The sequence below is a fragment of the Tachysurus fulvidraco genome, chromosome 10 (assembly GCF_022655615.1).
Source record: "Tachysurus fulvidraco isolate hzauxx_2018 chromosome 10, HZAU_PFXX_2.0, whole genome shotgun sequence".
Classification (NCBI taxonomy): Eukaryota; Metazoa; Chordata; class Actinopteri; order Siluriformes; family Bagridae; genus Tachysurus; species Tachysurus fulvidraco.
Window position 1 is genome coordinate 15,773,597 of NC_062527.1, and position 20,891 is coordinate 15,794,487.

The 20,891-nt window shown below is 37.3% G+C and overlaps 1 protein-coding gene across 4 annotated transcripts; it reads right to left on the reverse strand.

Annotated features, from left to right (window-relative positions):
• Positions 1 to 912: 912 nt before the first annotated feature.
• Positions 913 to 12,324, reverse strand: LOC113654841 (kyphoscoliosis peptidase-like). Of its 4 annotated transcripts, none has more exons than XM_027165109.2 (7): positions 12,132 to 12,324; positions 9,674 to 10,338; positions 9,435 to 9,549; positions 8,548 to 8,665; positions 7,281 to 7,472; positions 4,613 to 4,803; positions 913 to 2,510 (listed from the first exon to the last, which is right to left on the reverse strand). In XM_027165109.2, exons 2-7 carry the CDS (start codon positions 10,310 to 10,312, stop codon positions 1,210 to 1,212), a joined length of 2,556 nt encoding a protein of 851 aa, XP_027020910.2. In that variant the 5' UTR covers positions 10,313 to 10,338; positions 12,132 to 12,324; the 3' UTR covers positions 913 to 1,209. The 4 variants fall into 4 exon arrangements, with proteins under 4 accessions (XP_027020910.2, XP_047675133.1, XP_047675136.1 ...); XM_047819177.1 differs by having other exon boundaries at positions 9,674 to 10,333; positions 12,132 to 12,323; XM_047819180.1 differs by lacking the exon at positions 12,132 to 12,324 and adding an exon at positions 10,472 to 10,956 and having other exon boundaries at positions 9,674 to 10,333.
• Between the last annotated feature and the right edge of the window lie 8,567 nt (positions 12,325 to 20,891).

Here is a 20,891-nt window from a genome sequence, read left to right on the forward strand (position 1 = left end):
AACTACTGTTTGATTGTTTCAACTAACAATGAACAAACTTTACATTATTTTGCCATTGTTCTATTATAAACCACCATCCATTCATTTTGTATTGTTAGATTTAGTTGGGCTGCCTATTTCACTGAAACACGGCAACCCTGACATTCACCAGCATATGGTTAACCCTCATTATCAGCCGCTCACAGAGTGAGACAGGAATGCTAATCAGCCAAGAAAGAGTGTCAAGAAATAAACAACAGAGCTACTGTCAATGTTTTAGCCAAACAGAAACCTGGCTGTGTGGTCTTTGTAACTTCAGGGGGACTAAACAATCGTTATCGTTCTTGGCAGTGTAAAAATAGCGTGTGTGTCAAAGACAGTGAGAACACACAGCGTTTGCTGGCTTGCATAAGCAGCTAGGTTAATGTGTTGCTGTGACATTTGATATATAGTGTGTATGAGAGCATGGCCTTGCTCCTGTACCGTTGCTGATTACCAGAGCAACTCAGAGCTGAAGTGCTGAGCTTTTGTATTCATATGCAAAAAACTAAATAAAAAAAAAATCCTTGATGGTAAAAAGAAAAAAAAAATATTCTATGAATTATGCTAGCTAATTAAAAGCATAGATTGGTACATGGATTTTCACACCATTATTATACAGAATAAATACTTTTACAGGGAAAGCACTTTATTTAAAACATGATGATGATGCTTGAAATTTAAACATGCTCTTTATTTGGAATTTCTAACAATTAATAGGTTTAAAAGCTTCATTCTGACTCGAGTGTACCTAAGCACTACATTTTGCATGAAGACTTTTAGTGTCCGAACACAGTCAGATTTCTAATAAGTAGAAAGCTTTTTTTAGTTGTGCCATTTCTGAAAAACACATTTACACATTAAAATGTACAGAATCTCTTGAGCACCCTAAAGAAAATTATGACAAAAGTTTAATGAAAATTCAAAACAAACATGAAAGCTGCCAGAGCTTTTTGTAAATTCTTACAATTGATGTTTATCAGTCATGATCACTACAGTATATTTTTTTATTAAGGCTATATTGAATTGAACTTTTTTTTGAACAGTTTTCTGTAATTACATCATCCTGATGAGAGTCGTTCAGAGACTGTCCTGGGAATCTGGGTGCAAACTGGGAATACATGCTGAATCCATCAGGATCGAACCTTGGACCCTGGACATGCCTTACAATGCATCTAGCTTGGCCTTTTTTTACATCTCATTTTGTGTTTTTAACACATCAAAGCACATCAGGATCTCCATCTGATCAGATGTTTCCTCCTGACTGGCTGCGAGTTTGATCTGTTCCATCTTCTCTGTGAACACCTCTCCTTCCCAAATGTGGCTTTTATTTCTCTGCAGATCCACTTGTTGCTCACCCAGCACGATGACTCTCCGAGCCCCAGGAACACGGACACGGAACTGAACCCAGCACAGAGGTTCAAGCAAGCCTGAGCGTGGCTCAAACAGCACACTGCCCTTCCTCCAGGCTGTGTAGGTGTATGGAAATGGGGGCCATGTACTCTCGGAGCTGTTCTGAAGGATGAAATCACACAGAAGATTAAAGTCCTGGCTGGATTGAGTCTTTCCATAAAGACTCAGCTTGTATACTCCTGGCTTGGGCAGGACCACACTGAGAGTGACCTTACTGCCATTGTGGGTGAAGAAGACATGCTGAGAAAGGGGGTGTCCAGACTGTTCTTTGCTATGTATTAAAATGGCAAGAAGGTCCAGATCTTGCGGGTTCTGGAAGGTAATGTTACATTTTCCCTGCTGTGTGCTCACTATCGGTGCCGTGTGGCTGAACTTTGATAGGCCAGCTTCATCAGACCTGATTCCAGGGCCACAAAAGTAGCTGAGATCTGGAGGGAAAAGCTGATTCAAGTTGATTGGGTTGGCGATACAGTGAAGAAGAAAGTTCCCAACGTTCTGGAATCTGTTCCAATCACTTTTGTAATCCTTGACAAATATAGAGAGTCTGTAAAAACCAGTGTATGGACAAAGAACACTACAGGTAAGTTTATCTGCTTCAATTTGGGTGACCACACATCTTTTAGCCAGTGTGTCATCCAAATCCTTATGACTTATTTCACAAAGCATCATAAGTGGCCTGCTCGTGTGCAACACTAGTTCGTATGACCCTGATTTAATTAAAATAGCCTCACTACCACTGCATGGTTTCAATCCCAGATCTTCAGCATCTTGTGTCATTCCCCAATACAGGTACGGGTTCTCAGGGCGATTCTCTGACGCCTTAGGCTCACTGCACTCCAGTAGAAAGGAACACACCCAGGCATACTTTTCAGAAGTATGTCCTGGCCTACCAAACAGCATGATCTCAAATGTTCCTGAAGTTGCCGGCATCAGTTGGAGCTTCATGCTGTTCTGTGTGACGGTGAGTAGACCCATAGAAGTGCTCAGCTCCTTGTGTTCCCCATTTTGCTTCTGGGAAATCTCGTATGTGAAGTCCACAGGCTGAGAGAATCTCATTGATATGAAAGCCTCACCATCCTCTGGACAGAAATATTAGGATAATGATTATAATTTACTGTAAAATTTTGCTTGAATACTTTACAGGAGATGATTCAATTTCTGTTTCCTTTAAAACAGACAGAAATGAAAGACAGACCTGAATATCGATTAGATCCATTGAATCAACAAAGCCACAGCCTTTTGCCGAGACCACTAGTCACATCTAGCATGCGTTTTAATCCCATTAGGAAACAATATTTTTTTTTTTAATAGTAAATAATCATTTTTTAGGTTAAAAAGATACGCTACTTTATATAAATTGTAAGCAGACATATTTAATGGTTATAACTTTTGGTTTCAAAGTTGTCCTTCAGGAGTCCGGTGGTATCTGATGGTCAACTCATGTCATGAGCTGTTTTTGCATGGTTATGAAAATCACGAATCAAGTCATGAATTCTCAATTCTGATTAGTCAGAAATTGTTGAATATCTGTTACAGTAGTTTGGCTCATTTCAAGCTCCAAGACAAATAAAAGATGGATTTTAAGATGCATTTTTATAATAACAGCAACATGAAGTGAAGGACAGTGTCAGAGACTTATATGGACGTCCTGCCTAAATGGATTAAAATGTGTAATTGTTGGCATTTATTTATCATCGTGGCTAGCAGTTTTGAGTATCTGTGCTTTGTATCAGTAAGAAAAAATGAATGTGTAACAAAGTTTTACATCACTGGAAAGTCTTCAGGAGGATGGACTTTGCAAAAAGTGAGAGACAAAAAGAGCTTCTGATGAGGGAACAATTTTCAAGCTGTTATAATGATGTTCTGCAACATTAAATGTAACTACAGAATAAACAAATACAAAGGATTATTATTTTTACGTGAGCTACATTTTGTTGTCAGGACTGAATTTCTTCGTCACACCACACTCCATGGGTGCTGAATAATGGCTCAAATGCAATTAAACACTCAGCACTTTAAGAATTTGTAGGTTTTCAGACGTATTTCTGTTTTTTCCTAGCCTACATATAGGATACTTTTTTTTTTTTTTTTTTACAAATATTTCTATCTTTAAAGTAAATGGTGATATCAGACCCATTTCTGTTCTCTGTGATGCCATAAGCACTTGTTCATAAACGTCTAATATTTGAATATTTGGCATTATCTTCAACCAGGAATTTGTGTTTTTTTAGCTTACTAAAAGCACTACAAGGGGTAATACATAGGATATGTATTATACACAATTCATAGAAAAGTTCCCAAATAACCAAATGGTTTATTTTTCCATATAAATATTTCTATCTTTAATGTAAATGGTGATATCAAACCCATTTCTACTCGCTGAGATGATCCACCTGCTTGTTCATGAGTATTCAAAATACAAAGCCTACAAAATACAAATACCTTCATTCCAAAATTCTGTGTAAAGTTGTATTCCCAACAGAGAGAAAAAACATCTGAACACTGAAAGCCAACAGTGTCCTGACTCATTTTATATAAGACTTGAATAATAGAAAGACTGGCAGAATACAACACCAACATACTAGTAAAAAGTGTTACATCGGTTAGCGTTGGAAGATTGCTGTAGTATAAAAGAGCAACAAAACACAGCAACAGAACTTGGATACATAAACATGCTGCGTCAGAACACCATGTCTTCCCTTTAAACAGCATCTGTCATGTTCTAATATAAAGCTAAAAGATCTTATGGCATTAATTCAAATTTACACCTTTTATTCATTGCAAAGAAACAATAAGGAAAAAGATAGTCTACAATTACCAGTCATTAATATAGTAGGATTGTTTACCTGTTCTCAGTACCACACTCAATATAACCTATGTCTGTAACTTAATTTATTTACTCTTAAATTAGACAAACTTTAAAGTGATCATAGGTTATATCATGTTTTTTTCTCAGCAATTATAAATCTATCTGTAAAACATAAAATACCAAACCAACAAGGAAAATTTGTATTCTGTAATGGATTCATAGTTTCCATTTATGCTTGTTTTATATAATTACGATACTGTTATATATGAAAATCAATTATTTTTCTACATCTTTAATATGAGACAATATAAAACTCAATAGGAGAGAAACATTTAAATCTGTGCTTAGTCAGTGGATAGATCTGAGTCTTACCTGTAATGAGTAAGTATTGTTTGGGGTAGATGAGTGTTAGCCCGAGCTTGTAAAACTCTGAGGTTTTCAGCACACTCTTTTCAAACTCCTCCAGCTTAATGGGGATGTCCAGCAACTGCCACTCCTCTTCATCAGGCCAGTGTGAACTGATGAAATCTTCTGGATCAGTCAGGAAGTAGAATTCATTGTATCTAGCAGAGTGAAAGAAGAATCATTCATTTTTGACTGACATTATTTGTTTCATTCATGTTTGAACATCTATGCTTTTAGTATTGACTTTGTGTTAGTTTTAGACTAAAACTATAAAAAATAATTAAAAATGAAAACCATTTTTTAGCTACAAGTTCGGAATTATTGATTAATAATAATTATTAATTCTACATTAAATTAATATACTGTTCTTTGACTTTATTTTGATTCAAGACAGGTGTGTTCTGAGTATGAAAATAGAATCTTATTAACATGCATGGAAAATAAATCATCAGTAACTTAGTATTAAACAATTAACAACGTGATCCTACTGGCCAACAGTATGTAAAAACCTGACCATCACACCCAAATTGGTGCTACCAAGTTGTAAACAATCTGTGTAGAGTGTCTTTAGAGTGCTGTAGCTTTGCCACTTCTTTTCACTGGACCTAAACCTCTTATGGACCTCTGCCTATATCCATTGTCCAACAAAAAGTGGTACAGCTCCCACATACTTTGACACACAGGGGTGAGCCTGGTCTCATTTGAAAGAAGAGTGCTGGTTAAAGTGCTGGTCTCATTCTCTAGTTTCAGAAACTAGTTTCAGATTGATTCTAGGCCTTACTGGCACAAAGTTACAGGGGTTTGAATGCAGATTTTTCCTGTCCGCCTGGGTTGTTTTTCTGATAAACTGATTAATCTTATTTTTCTGGAACATGTTAGGGACAAACCAACAACTGAGAGTCATAGCCACATGTCTTGGCTTTCACCAAAAAAAAATTTCAAGTCAAAAGACCCAAAAATGGATTTTATATGAATATTTTTCTACGGCCCTGGTCGTCGGGTGCAGCGTTTTTGTGTACTTGTTTACTATATAACTTTGAAATAAAAGGCTGCAGGCTCAGTCTGACAAGCCATAAATAAGCCTAGACTCTCTCTCTATCACTCTGGTGTGAAAACAGGCCTGTAACTTGACACCCTGAGCTGTGAGAGGGACAAAAGGTCAGGGATTACGCAAGAATTCTTCTGCGCATCCAGTTCACGCAGACACAGGCAAAGAACATACGGCATGCCGCATAGCGTTGGAATCGTCTGCTTATTGGCTAAACAGCTGTATAGGTCCCAGCCCATTTCATTGCTATTGGAAGGAGTAATTGTCAGTCAAAGGCGGGTTCCCAAAAATTAGGTCATGTCACCATTGGCTTCTCAGCCGTCTATCTCTGCCATACAAGCACCGATTGGCTCAAATGAGGGCTAATTTGATTCGTTAGGACCTGGGCTATAAATATGACGTAGGCTTTGAATTTTTGAATATCCCAATTAGGAGTTAGAGCGGCAAAACGAGATGATGGCGCACTTCTGTTTCCAGTTTTCAGAACACTAACGGAATATTTGCGGCGCGACCAGAGCGTTTTGGATTAAAAGGCTTACAGATTTCAATTCCTTGGACCTGTGTGGATTTTTGTGGATTATTTGTGTTGGAATATATTACCCCAGTGAAGAAAGAGACGCGTCTAAAGGTAAGGGAAAAACCGGTCTAGCGCCACCTAGGTCAGTTTTGTCCGAAATTTTTTTCTAATTGTATGAAGGCTGTGAATCATATTGTGCTTTGTGTGTGGGCTTAAAACAATTATTGAGAGTATAAACTTTACTAGGTAAATAGGTTTTTTCGTGTTTTTGGAGGATTTGATGCTTTAAAGTTGAATTGAAGCTTGTTTCTGGGTCATCCCCTAGTGCGACCCGTAAGAGGTTGTGTAAGCATGACAATGCCCCTGTGCACAAAGCAAGCTCCATGAAAAGATAATACACCAAGGTTGATGTGGAGGAACTCCAGTGTGCTGCACAGAGCAATCACCTCAACCCTACTGAACACTGTTGGGTTGAACTGTAACACTGATGAACTCTGGAACAGGCTCTTCACACTGACATCAGTGTCTGACCTCATTTAATCCTCTAGTGGCTGAATGATGACAAATCCACAATAGCCACACTCCTATTGTAGTAGAACACCTTCCCAGGCAAAGATGGACTAAATCTGGACCGGGAGGTTTACAGTATAATCATATTTTCACAAATTTTGGCAATCACACCCATATTCAGGATTTTACCAAACCCTTGCTGTAAATTTTGTTGCACAAACACACATTAGTGTTTGAATAACCTTGAATTCTGTAGCATTAAGGTTTTCCTTAACTGGAATTAATAAGAAATTGTGAGCCCGGCTGCAAATTAGACCTTCTCGCTTGATGCCAGTCTCCAATCTCACTAATGCTCTTCTGGCAGAATAAACACAAATCCCCACATGAATGTTCCAAAATTTCTTGGAAAGTCTTTCCAGGAGAGTAGAGGAGGCCAACTCAATATTAATGCCAATGTTTTTAATAACAAGCACACATGTGTATGATGGTTAGTTATTAACATATCTCTGGCCTTATATTCCATATACTGGTACAAATGTACCTTATTGTATATGTGGTACCTCCTTATAAAAGCTTTGTTGTTCATATCCACTCTTCCAGCTCCCCAGCACGCATCCAGCAGATACCAGTGATCCTCCAAACGTACCGCATTCCACATATGATTTGACTTGGTGTTTTGGTAGCTCTGACCCAATTTGTATCCAACACCTTTGCCATGTCCACCCACCTCTCTGCACTCAATGCCAACCTCCCTGCAGAAAGACAAGTGCTTGTTTAGCTTTTCAGGATATGGAATATACAGTAGTAAGTCAGGATATAATAAATGTAAAAATTTAATAATAATAATAATAATAATAATAAGAAGAAGAAGAAAATCATAAAAAAGCCTTTTCACCTTAACTTACTTCACCAAATTACAGTATATTAATATCTGAAAAATACTATACTATAATGGTCTCCAAAAACATATCTTTGAATTGTCTGCATGATATTTCAAATAAATGCAAGCAAACTGTCATTCTTGAAAGATCAATGTTATTCATCATTTGTTCTCAGTCCCCAGGAACTCTGTTGCTGTCTTAAGCAGTGCACTGTTTCAAGCATGAGGCTGTGCAAGCATGAGGCTGCATACAAGTAAAATCCTATAATTATTTATTACCATAGGAAAAAAAAAATTCATTAATTAAATAAAGGGGGGCACAGTGGCTTAGTGGTTAGCACGTTCGCCTCACAGCTCTGCCTTGTGTGTGTGGAGTTTGCATGTTCTCCCCGTGCCTCGGGGGTTTCCTCCGGGTACTCCGGTTTCCTCCCCCGGTTCAAAGTAATGCATAGTAGGTTGATTGGCATCTCTGGAAAATTGTCCATAGTGTGTGATTGCGTGAGTGAATGAGAGTGTGTGTGTGTGTGCCCTGCGATGGGTTGGCACTCCGTCCAGGGTGTATCCTGCCTTGATGCCCGATGGCGCCTGAGATAGGCACAGGCTCCCCGTGACACGATGTAGTTCAGATAAGCGGTAGAAAATGAATGAGTGAGTGAGTAATTAAATTAAAAGATGGCTCTTAGATGGCTGATGCACAAATCAGGTATACTAAAGATTTCTCCATCGTACTGCTATATAGTATTTGTTTTTTTTTTCTTATTTGTAGATACTGGCACATCTCTAGAAAACTTTTTTCCTTTAGAGCAAATATTTTACTAAAACCTGCCAAATTGTATAAAAAACCCTCATCAGATATATAAATTACAACATTATTATTTATCCTCATATTACTAATCAACATAGACGATTAGAGGTGGATAGTAGACTACAGTATATGATGCTCTTACTTGCACAGCTGTAAGCAGACACTGGAGAATCCGCAGCAAACTCCTCGACCTGTTTCAATAACCTGCTCAGGAGAAGACGCTTTCTCAGTCAGACCCAGGTACCCATTCAAATCATACTCTGTACAGAACAACACTGTTATCAATAGCAGCATATATTTCAGTTTGTCTGTCAAATACTTTTTTGATAACTGGGAAAAAAAGGTTAACCAAAGCAAATTTTCAGTGCACCTAAGATCTGTGCAACTTTGTATCTGTACAACACATTTATATCGGGCTATGTGTTTTTAGAAACACAATATTTTTGTATATATAAATATATATATGTGTGTGGTGATCCTAACTGACAGAAGAAAATCTGACTGCACTCCAAAGATACACACACTCATACACATACACACACTTCCTCTAGCCAAGTTTTAAAAATAAGCTGTAAACCGATACAAATAATTTTCAAACCAAAGAGCAAACATATCTAATGTCTCGCAATCCAGAACTGCAAATGTAAACACTGTCATGTTCTGCTTGTAGTGGAACTACATGTATGTAACTAGCATAATTATCATTAATAATGCCTAAGGTAGAATCAGATAATGTTCATTTATGGGCCTCATCTTACACATTCTAATTAGGATCTATTTCACATCCAGGTTTAAATATATTGCGTAATTCTTTTATATTATAGCACTTCTGGTTTATCAATTCTTGATGGTCAGAACTGCTTTGTCATGCTATGATTTTGTTTCTATTGTTAAAAATTCTAGAATGTTAAATTCTAAATAAATGGATCTAAAAAAAAGGTGTTTGTTTAGCATCTAGGGAAAGGGATCAGTGCTTTAATTGGCAAAGTTCATAGAGTTGTTGCAAGAGAGAAAGTGATGAAAACTGACCGATGTTATGACAGAGCCAGATCCAGATTGCACGAAGTCTTTCTAAATCAGTAGACGTTCCCTTGGTGATGGTTCTGGCAATAGTCTGTACTGAAAAGATCTTCTTACTCTTTAGCTGCACAACATACATGACCACATTGCTGATTAAATAAGGAGCGCCTTAATTTACTTTGCAAGCATATAAACGGATCAAATCCTCAACACCTCAAATGGTATATCAGATGACACATATTTCTCACCTCTTGGCTAGCACCGATTGCGTGTGAGTCCACTCTGTAGAAATCTTCCAGGTTGGAGATCAGCTCCTTCTGTAGTTTTCTTCTACACCCACGCTGGTTCAAGATCATATGATCATTTTTCGTGTCCTGCTGAGTAGCAATACTAGGCACCTTCTCTCTAGTCAGATCTTTCTCTTTCACCAAAGTCTTCTTCACAGCTCTGGAAGTGGAAGTTTGGCTGATGTATGAAAGCTGTCTCTTGGCAAGGGGTCTCTGATTCACCTTATCCATAGCAGCCCATTTTTCAAACACTGAACTCTTAGTTGAAACAGCATGCTTTAGTGTTGCCATTTCTGTCTGGTTCTTATTGTTTGAGATTTTAGTAGAGAATACTGTGTTACACGGATCTCCTCGGGGGTCGTTTGTTTCATCTTCTTTAGCTTGAGTCTTGAAACTCCTTTCACTTCTGTGTTCTTGTGTGTGCTCTTGTTCTTGGCTCTGAGGCACCATACTAGGGGGAAGCAAGGGCTCACCTGCTATACTTGTATTATTGATGTTATTGTTGTTGTCCTCATTTTCATGGCACATTTGATTGGCATTACAAGTGGCCTGGCAGAGCTCTTGTATATTATTTGAAATCTTTAGGTCAGCAGACATCATGGTCACTTATATTTGTCAAATCTGTACTGAAAGAGTGTAAGAAAGAGTAGGTAAGAAATTACATTAAGCATGAATTTGTAAGGAAATAAGTATTTCTTTCTACTTCCACCAGTGTGACGTGTGACATGTGAATGTAGTTTTAGAATGTATTTTTCCTACATTTTAGTTGACCAGTATGGTCACCTGCCATTCTCCACCAAACAGCCAGCTTGTCTTTCATCCAGTCTCGCATTTTGGACCAATCTGCTCTGATTATTACACTGCTTAAACTGCTGAACTTTACATCCATCTCAACCTCTGCATTGTGACACCAGTGTGGTTGAAGCCTGACACATCCATTTCTGACTGCTTCACGGAGCAGTGGAACACACTCAGCCCTCTTCCATTTACCTAAGCTCACAGCCACCCATGATTGGCTAGTGTTGCTATGATTGACAAAGGGGAAAGGGAAAATGACAAACCCTCCCACACACAAAGCACATGTTTTGCTCCCTTGACTGGCAGCCAGGGATGGATACGATACGGTATCGACGAGTTTCGAACTCACAATCTCCAGGTCACAGGGTGACTGCTTCAGAGCGGATTATTTTCGAAAAGAAATTGAGGTTGAAGCTTTGCATCCTTCGCTCCAGATGTGTCAATCAAGAATATGTACAAAAATAGAAACATTCCAGTAAGGTCTTTAGTCAGGACAATTTGAATGAATTTTCCGCTTATATTGTGAACTAATACCATTCTTCAAAACTGAGCTTTTGTATGTTCTGCTTAGTCATAACTGACTGACATAAAAATAAAAAGCACATTCTTATATCCTACTTATGTCTCACCTATTTTCTTTGGAGAAGAGTTTTTTGCTGCATGTAGATAGTGATTCAAATGGATAGTCTGTCAGAATTCTTTAGTGCTTTGTATTCCACCAGAGCTTTGTGATGTCTGAATGAATTAACACTAATGTTAATGACAGTGTGATTTCTTTTCTGTATTGCTGATTAGCTACCATCAAAGCCAAACCCATCCTATTATTTATATTCATTGTCATTGTAACATTCCAGGTTTGTTGCTTTTGACTAATAACTGTGGTTCTTTTGTGGTGATTTTTTAACCATCTAAATTGATGGTGTTTTAAGAAATGAATACATGACTGCAATCAAGTATGTTACATAGCTAGGTATGTGTTTACCGAACCCATTAGTTTTAAATTCATAAAGCTCTATAGCATTCGAAATAAAATTTACAAATAAATGTGAAACTTTTCACAAGTGTCATACATTTTCTGACTACGGTTCATTTTAAGAAGCATAAAAAAAGAGCATATACTGGACAGATTTGATCCAACATTTTTGCTAATGACCCTCATATTACTTTCTTAGCACTGGGCCATTATTGCTGTACACATGAGAACGTGAGTAATTCTGGTTCATTTAGTGCTAAATACAATAAGTTATTTACTAAAGCCAGATGGGTATAAGGTTCTTGTCCAAAAATTTAGAAAAAATGCACATATATACAAATTTCTACATTTGTTCCATCTATAAAACATTTCTATTATTATTCAAGACGCAGACCTAGTTGTCTAACATCCTTCAAAACACATTTGCACAGCTAATTTAATTCTTTGAATTATGGAATTTTGAAAATCTCCTGAAGACTCACAGCTGAAAAGATAAGGCAAAAAAAAAAAGCCAGCACATCTCTAGTTTGTCTCTCACCATTAAAAATGCAGCCAAAAAGCTAGAGGCAAAGCAGTGAAAATGCCTGACTCATTTGTGCCACCTGTATAATTCCATGTCTTGCTTTGCATAGGAGATTAAGTTCCTACCTTATGGGACATCTTTTTCTTTGATGGCGTACTGATGTGTCTGCTGGTCGTCTTTGTCATTAGGCTGATCATTTAGCCCCAACCTCCTGGAGACTGAAGGTTGTTATATAACCTCTATGCCCAGAGCTGGGGTATGTAACACAGACAGATCCAGGGGGATGACAGCCCTAAAAATACTACAAAGCACATCAGGATTTTCCATCAGATACTGGAGCATGAGGGGAAAGTTATAGCATTGGGGGACACCAGGAGGCCATCAGAGCTCTCCATGAACTAAACAGGGTGAATTTCAAACTTTTTTTTTTTTGGCACAATCATTTTTTGGTTTCTATGCATGAATGAAAAGCATTGCATTTTATCTTTTAGGCACCAAAGTAGTTGTGGTCACATCCTTAGGCTGGGAGTTTTGTAGTGATAAGAATTTTGGAAATCAAATACAAAAGCAGACTCCAGCACATTGAGTTCCAACTGCTTATAATGTTTCCTACTTTGAATAACACACTGTGCTGTATGCAAGAACCCATAAAAAATCTCATCTTATTCGAAGGGGTAGTACTGGTCTTACATGTCCAAGCAAGAAAGTCTTCTAAGCAAGAACACTAAACAAAGCATTCACAACAACTTGGAACTTTTTCAAATTTCCACAGCGTGACATTTAAGGGCATCCCTTTTGGTCGAGGTCACGAACCTTGTTCTGTTGGCCAGTCTGTCAAATTACCACAAAATACGTTAACCCTTTCATTGTATGACCCTGGAACCACTAAATCTGATTTACAAATAAAAGAATATGCATACATTTCTGTTCCTTATTCAGTTGCACTTAATTTGAACTAATCTTTGGCCTTTTTATCTTATTGTTTATTTTTAACTGAACGTGCCTTATACGACACAATTCTCTTATCCTCAGACAATCACCTGCATAAGCTATATTATATTCTCTATCTGAATGCTAGGTTTGTTGATACCTTCCACCTACATGCACCACTCATCACCTCTAGTTATGACCTTCATTGTAGACTCATTTATGAGAAGTGACATAAATCTGCATAAGCATTTATAAATATTTTTCCAAAATGTGTCAAAGATTGCTGTTTTTCAGTTTGGATGTCAAGTTGGAATAACACATGTTTGTAATACTTTCAGGTGACATTAGGTTGACAATGACAGACAAAAAGAAGGCTGTCAGGATGCAAGTGCAGATACAGTAAGGCAGATTAATAAGAAAATGTTCCAAATGCGAGACAAGGGCAAGGTCAAAAGCAAGCCGTGGTCAGGTGATATGCAACAGGACAATAAACAAGGCTGAGGAGAACACAGAAGCTAAAAACTAGATAACAATGCACAATTATAAGTCTTGAAAATGTCAACAACAAAGACTGAACTGAGTGTGTTCTTTGTGTTGAGCTGAATCATTGTGTGTGTGTGTGTGTGTGTGTGTGTGTGTGTGTGTGTGTGTGTGTGTGTGTGTGTGTGTGTGTGTGAGAGAGAATGAGGGTGACCGAGAGCATGTTAGTGTGTGACTGATCAGTGTTTGGTTCTGCAGACATATTCGCAGATTTAGATCTGACAGACTTTCATTAGAACACCACGACCAATGAATCTTACTCTGTATAACTCTGAGTTTCATAATGATGTATAAATAGGACAGGTAAATTATCTTTACACAAGAAGCAGAGCGTAAAATTCATAAATATATTAGAAATAGAATTATATCAGATCCTACTAGATGTATATGGAACAGCAAAGTCAGCTGTAATAATGTTTTGCCTGAAATTTGTCATGTACAATTTAGATAAGGTTTTAATATATTAATATTAGCATTTATGACAGGAAGTATGTCTTTATAACTGTTTCTGTAGATTTAGTTCAGTTGTCACAGCATTGCTGCTTCACAGCTCCAGGACGTCAGGTTTGACCCCTTCTAAAAACCTGCAGCTAGATGGATGGATCGATCGCTATAAAATGCCCCTAGGCATGAATGCGTGTCAATATATGTGTGCAGTGTCCTGAAATGGACTGGCATCATGCCCAGTGTTCCTGGAATAGGCTTAGTTTTTATGTAGTTCACATAGCCATACAATCAGTGTCTGTACATATAGTATTACTGATTTGTCCTTATAATTTAATTGCCAGTGCTGTGCATGCACTGCTTTTTTAGCATGACTTGAGTATCCAGCCTACTGCTCAACTGTCTCTAGCCATCTTTCCTTTGAGCATCTGTGTGAGTCAGCTTAGGTTATGCACTTCAAAATGGTTCACCTGTGGGATGTTTTGGTGTACTTCAGATAGCTACCCGAGTCTCACTCGCCACCCCGAATCCATTTCATGCCCTTATTCTCGGCCACTGCTCTGAGCAATTTGTGACTAAATGGCACCACAGTCCAGTAATCGAGCATAAAGACCAGGCAGGAGGTGAGAGATGAGATGGCATGAATCACTGTGAGCCACTTTACAGAAAGTAAGATACATTTTCTCTTTTTTTTTTTGCAAGGCACTTATATTGATTTACAGAAGGCTTAAAGTGCAGAGGGAACAAAGGGTGGCGTTTAAGTTTGAAAAGACAAAACAATACTTACCTGCCTTATCTTTCGTGAACTATTTATCCGTATTTTATGCAGTGAAACAGACATAAAAAAAAGACTCATGCGAAAAGAGAATTTCTAAAAGTCAAACACAAACCATGTAGTGCATGTATTCTACATAGACACTTTAATTTTTTTGTAACAATCAACATAAAGTGAAGTATTGAGTTAAAAATTTTCTAGACAGGATGCTTTGTAAAGATCTGACCTGATTTTCACAGATAATCTAAAACCTTTGTTCTTAGTCCACTGAGAGAAATTCTGCAGTCTTTTAATATTCAACGTTTAACTGTCAACTTTATTATTAAGTATTGAGCTGGCAGAGTGGAAATTGACTTACAGTATAAGACATTTTCCATCAGTATGAACATGAATTATTCTGATACAGTATACATTTATTCAGGGCACTGTTTGCTTTTAATTTGAGACTTTCTTACATCTGCTGAGAGAAACCAACACAAACTTTTAGTGATTATTAAAGATAGAAACATTCATTCAATTTTCTACCGCTTATCCGAACTACCTTGGGTCACGGGGCATCATCGGGCATCAAGGCAGGATAGATAGAAACATTTGTATGGAAAATAACAAAGTTTGTTCCTTTAAAAAGTTTTTTAAAGTTTTGTTATTTTGAAACCTTTCTACAAAAATATTGCTCATAATAGTCTAGGCAAAAACGTAAATACTTAAAAATGTTCTTAAGCACCATTGTGGAGTGGGAACACAAAGAAATCACAAAGAAATCCAAAGCAAAAATACAGTGGACACAACAAAACAGGTGCAAATTCAAGTTTTTGGCCAATGGTAAAAAGAGTTCATTTCTATGTAAGGATTTATAAAATGTAATAGATCTAATGTAAAAAGATGTGTACCAGCATTAGTGTCATCTTTAACAAAGATGCTGAGACGGACATGTGCGCGTGCAATAAGTTCTAACAAATCGGTGTGTGTGTGTGAGCGAGAGATTGGAGACAGTGAGTGCAATCAAAAGGCTAGTAATTGTGAACATGGAAGTGAGCGTGCATTGTGGGAAGTGGAGTCCACTGTGTCCATGTTTGAGTTCAAGCTTTCAGTAGACGTTAGTTGAACTTATTTTAAAACATAAAATGCAGATAATTTGTGTGCGATATTTGCTGTGACATGCTAACTTAACAATTTGATGGACATAGACCTTAAACTTTTCAGTACTGATGACAAATATTTTATTCATGAATGAAGCCTTTATTTTTTCACCTACACATTACAGCACAGTCTAATTATTTCTTCGCAGATCCCAACTTTGGAGGTTGGGGTCAGAGCGCAGGGTCAGCTGTGATACAGCACCCCAGAAAATGGAAGGTTAAGGATCTTTGCTCAAGGGACAAACAGTGGCAGATTGCAATTCTGGTATTTGAACCGTGATCCTCTGACCAACAATCTAGAGCCATAATGACTTGAGCAACCACTATATTCACTCCATCATGAATAGATGTGTTGTCAACAATTACAGATAAAAAGAGTTTATTTGCTAGCCAAAGACATTTACAGGGCATCTAATTGAAACTAGAAGTTGTGGTAGGTTTTAGATAATATTCAAATGTGCAAGCACGCAATAAACACTTTTATATTGTTGTACTTTTATTTATATTTTTAAAAATAGAACCATCTCAATTCATGAACGTATCATGAGCAGGTACATACAAATAGACACATTTTAAAACCCAGCCCTGTGCTCATCTCTAGCTGAATCCAATTATACGTAAATGTAAGTAATGAGAAAATATCAGAGCCAGAATTCAGACAGTGCTGCCATTCTGGCCTCTGTTTTAATCCCCCCACGTTAGGCCACATCGAACTTTGGGCTCAAATCCAAACACAGATACATATAAGAATATTTTGAGCATTTACTCAGTTTACTCTCTAAATGCTAATTAATGAAAGACTGTCCACTTAATGTAAAGTGTAATATCTATGTATGATAGAGGTAATATATACTGATATCATCTATGTGTAACAGTGCATAAATCCCCAGTAGCTAAATTATAATGCCATATAATGTCATACTAAAAAAAATTAAAGCTTTAGACTTATGTTTAATATTTATGATATTAAAATTTACATTTTCACAGGCTGCTTTACTGATTTCAGGACCATTTAACAAAACTACGGTAAAGAAAAACCAAACTGCAATTGTGTTCGTTTTTCAGAAGGAATCAATATTTTTTTGTAAATATCTCACAAAACCTTACCTGTGTTTTACTCATCATGACAGAACTTTTTTTTTTTTTTTACCATTGCTACAATACATTCAATTAACCTTTTCTCCTTAAGGTCATGGTCATTTCTATGTCAATAAAAAAAAAAAAAAGAAAAAAAAAAAGAAAAGAAAGTGTTTACTTTTTTCCACAGTGATTTATTTTTTTCTTTTCATTTTCCCCCTCTGTATGCATCCCCATTCGACAGCAATCCAATCAACAATTGCACCTGAAGCAATGGGAAAAGATGTGCTTAAGCTTATCATTCAGCCTGTAGTGTCGTGGCTGATGGGATTACATCTGAGCACTGTATTTAAACCCAGACAAAATCATCCATAAAGACATGACTGCAAATTACAAGAAGACACATCCAAATTACCTTGTTAAGATATGCTAAGCATGTTGGTGCTTCATATGCTGCACTTATCTCTCAGATCAGTAGGGGGCACTGTTGTCATTTGATAGAAAAGTACTAAATCTTGTGTCTCGACTCAAAGACGTGTTTGTGTTATGTTATACTCGTATAAATCATGAATACTTCAAAGTGGATGTAATCCAACTCTTTTAAATTCCTAATTTTATATTTCCATTTGCTCTAACGTGAACTAGTTCATACAATTGGTATTGTGGCAAGAGAAAAGGAATAACCCTTTACATAAGAACAGTGTTCATAAGGATTACATAAGCATTTTCTTTAGAAAAAGGCTTTAAAACAAGCATGTTATTCCAAATAGTCTGACGTAACACCTGAAGTGGAATAGGATGGTGGTCATGTGGCTAAATATAAAACCCACACAATACCAACACTATAACTAACATGATTTACACAAAAATGGATTTGTTCATACTCAAACAGGTTTCACTAAGCTGTCATGAAGATGTGATACTGAGTTGACAAATCAACCGACATGACATTTTCCTTTTTTTACTTACCAACTCACTTTTGTAGCTCTTTTGATATACCGGATTCATATAACGGTGATGCAACTGTGTCATAAGTGTCTATAAAAAAAATCTTACAAGCACAAATAATTAATTAACTGCAGACCAAATATGCAGAATGTTGCGTACATTTCTTTGTATTTTGGTAATGGTTCCTTTTAAGCATCTTCAATCCATAAAATACACAATATGCACTGATTAAAACCATCTGATATTGTGTAGGTCTCCTACTGTGCCAGCACTTTTCCATCAAAGCATGGACACTTCAAGACCTCTGAGTGTGTGCTGTAGTGTCTCGCACTAAGATGTTAGAATCTTAAGTACTCTAAGTTGTGAAATAATGGGGCCTCTATGGATCGGTCTTGGTCAGATCTGTGGAATTTAGAAGCCGAGTCAACACCTTGAACACTTTGTCGTGTTCCTCAAAATGTTTTAAATGTGGCAGATAGGATTAGTTCAATTCGATTTATTTGTAAATTGAATATAGAAACAGAATAAAAAAAGTTTACTACTTATCTGTAACATTTATCTATAATGAGCAAGCTGGAGGCAATGTTAGTGAGGAAAAATCCCTGAGATGATATGAGGAAGAAACCTTGAGAGGAACCAGACTCCGAAGTGAAACCTCATGCTCATTTGGGTGACACTGGACAGTAAATAATGTCCTTTCTACAACAGTTTGTAGTTGAGTGAACTACTGTAATGGGTCAGGCCAAATACCAAGTTCTCCACAGACCCAACAACAATTTCTATCTCGGGTGACCAGACTAGGATCACAGAACACTGGGAACTCCGGAGTGGCAGGTATACTGTAGCTTGACAGAAAGGAGGGGTGGGGGCGGTGTAGAGAAAGAGAAAAATATTAGGAGTGATCGTAATCATGTGATGGACAATGTACATTGTGCAGACATGGACTCCAGCCAGACTAGCTAGAAGGAGACACAGAGGTGAGGGCTTCCAGGGATGTAAAGTGTAAAACCACTCCACAGTTAGCAAACTTGAGTGACTTTCAAGGGTGGTAATGCGATAGCATCCACACATCCCAGTTCACCGAACACTCTACGCCCATGAACCCTCTAAATCTGCTCCTTTACCTAAAAAAAGGTGACCGCATGCGGACATCTCCGTTCGTTAAACACTATGCCCATGAACCCTCCAGATCTGCTCATTTACTTAAGAAAAGCTATTCATTAAAAGCTACACTAAACAAATGTGTTTTCAGCCTGGACTTAAAACACTGAGACCATTACCTTGCTAAAAGAAGCTACTGGCCTTAGGGAACACCACTTCCATGAAGGTGTATACTTGATCTGCAGCAATGTTTCGGTAGGTGATACATGTTAAATTAGAATCAAAATGAATGCAGGATCCAAGGTTTCTAGGCAGAACATTATCCAGAACATTCCCTCTGCCAGCTTGCCTCTTTTGCATAGTGAATCCTTGTGCTATTGTTTCCCCAGGATAGCAACCTTATCACCTTCAGACCAGGCCACCTTCTTCCCTGCTCCAGTTTTGATGTGTCCATTAAAGGTGCTTTTGGTGTTGGACAGAGGTCAGCATGGACCCTCTATGTGATGGATGATTTGTTTATGTACTCATTACTCATATACTGCCATTAATAAGGACCCATTAACAATTATAAAGATCAAAATATAAAAACATTGATTTGTTACTAAGGTATTAAAAGAAGTAGATTTTATGAAATCTTACAAATGTTGAAGTGAGCCTTTATAAAGGTTTATGTAGATTTAAGTCATGAAGAGTTTGTGTAGGTGCCTTGGAACACTTTATTTAAACTGTTATAACTGGGTATTCATTAAGCATCCATAGGAATTGGATGAATCTTTTATCAATTAATTTATAAGGATTTATGAAAGGCTTATGTCAAATTTGTAAGCAAATTTTAGACATTTTAGGTAATATGGGCTATTGTTATTATATTATTAAGTCATGGACATCATTTAGACCTGTTACAGTTTATCCTGATGATGCTTTATTTTCTGTTACTTTCTCCATTGACTTTTAAGTGTAGATGTAGTGTTTAGTGCCCAAAAAATTCAGCAAACGTTGTGAGCTATTGCACAGTGCAGTGAATTCAACTCCACATCTGATCAACTGCTAGATACAGGATCATAATGCTGGATGTTTGTGTCTGCTGCCCTCTAGTGCTGATGTGAGGTCTATCATTCTCTCCTGAACACCAAAATGCCCAATACAACAAGCCTGAACTTGTGCTACATGTCTTGTTTTCCTAACATCTTCCATTGACAATTAAAGCTAACGTGGACATTGCTTTACAAGGCATCTTATCTAGAAAAAAATATAGCAGAAATGCCTTGAATCTTTGTTTTATTATGCATGAATTCTGTTGAAGATAATTACAAGGCAGGAGGAGGGAGAATGAGTTTGCCTAAGTGAATAACAGGCAGTATCACAATAAGACATTAAAAAATTATGTGGGTTTAAAAGAAAGGTGTACAAAACTGTAGTGAGAGCAGCTCTGTTGTATAGGTTAAAGACTGTAGTAGTGAGGAAAAGACATGAGGTAGAGATGGAGGTAGCAGAGATGAGGATGTTGAGGTTTTCTTTAGGAGTGACGAGGATGGACAGGGTTAGGGACGAGCACATCAGAGAGACAGCTCAGGTTGGCTGTTTTGAGGACGAGGACAGAGAGGATAGATTGAGAAGGTTTGGAGATGTACAGAGGAGGGAGATGTTATATTGGTAGAAGGATGTTGGAGCTGCCAGGTAAGAGGTCAAGAGGAAGGACAAAGAGGAGATATACTGTATGGATGTGTTAAATGAGGATAGAGTTAGGTGGAAATGATCAATATTTATTTACATTTTAAAACAGGGTCCTAAAAACAGTGCATAATCTTATATATATAATATCAATATTTTTAAAGAATATTCAATGTGAAAATGAAATACATCTAATCAGCTTAGTTTGTAATCATATACTGACTGTTTAAATGTCTGCGATACTCCTGAGCCACGCTCAG

Excerpts from the sequence above, each read along its gene's own strand:
- LOC113654841 (XM_027165109.2), bottom strand. The coding sequence starts at position 10,312 with ATGATGTCTGCTGACCTAAAGATTTCAAATAATATACAAGAGCTCTGC. Across the intron at positions 7,473-8,547 it reads GTCTGCTTACAGCTGTGCAA|GGAGGTTGGCATTGAGTGCA; the intron begins GTAAGAGCATCA and ends GTCTTTCTGCAG. Across the intron at positions 2,511-4,612 it reads ACAATACTTACTCATTACAG|AGGATGGTGAGGCTTTCATA; the intron begins GTAAGACTCAGA and ends ATTTCTGTCCAG.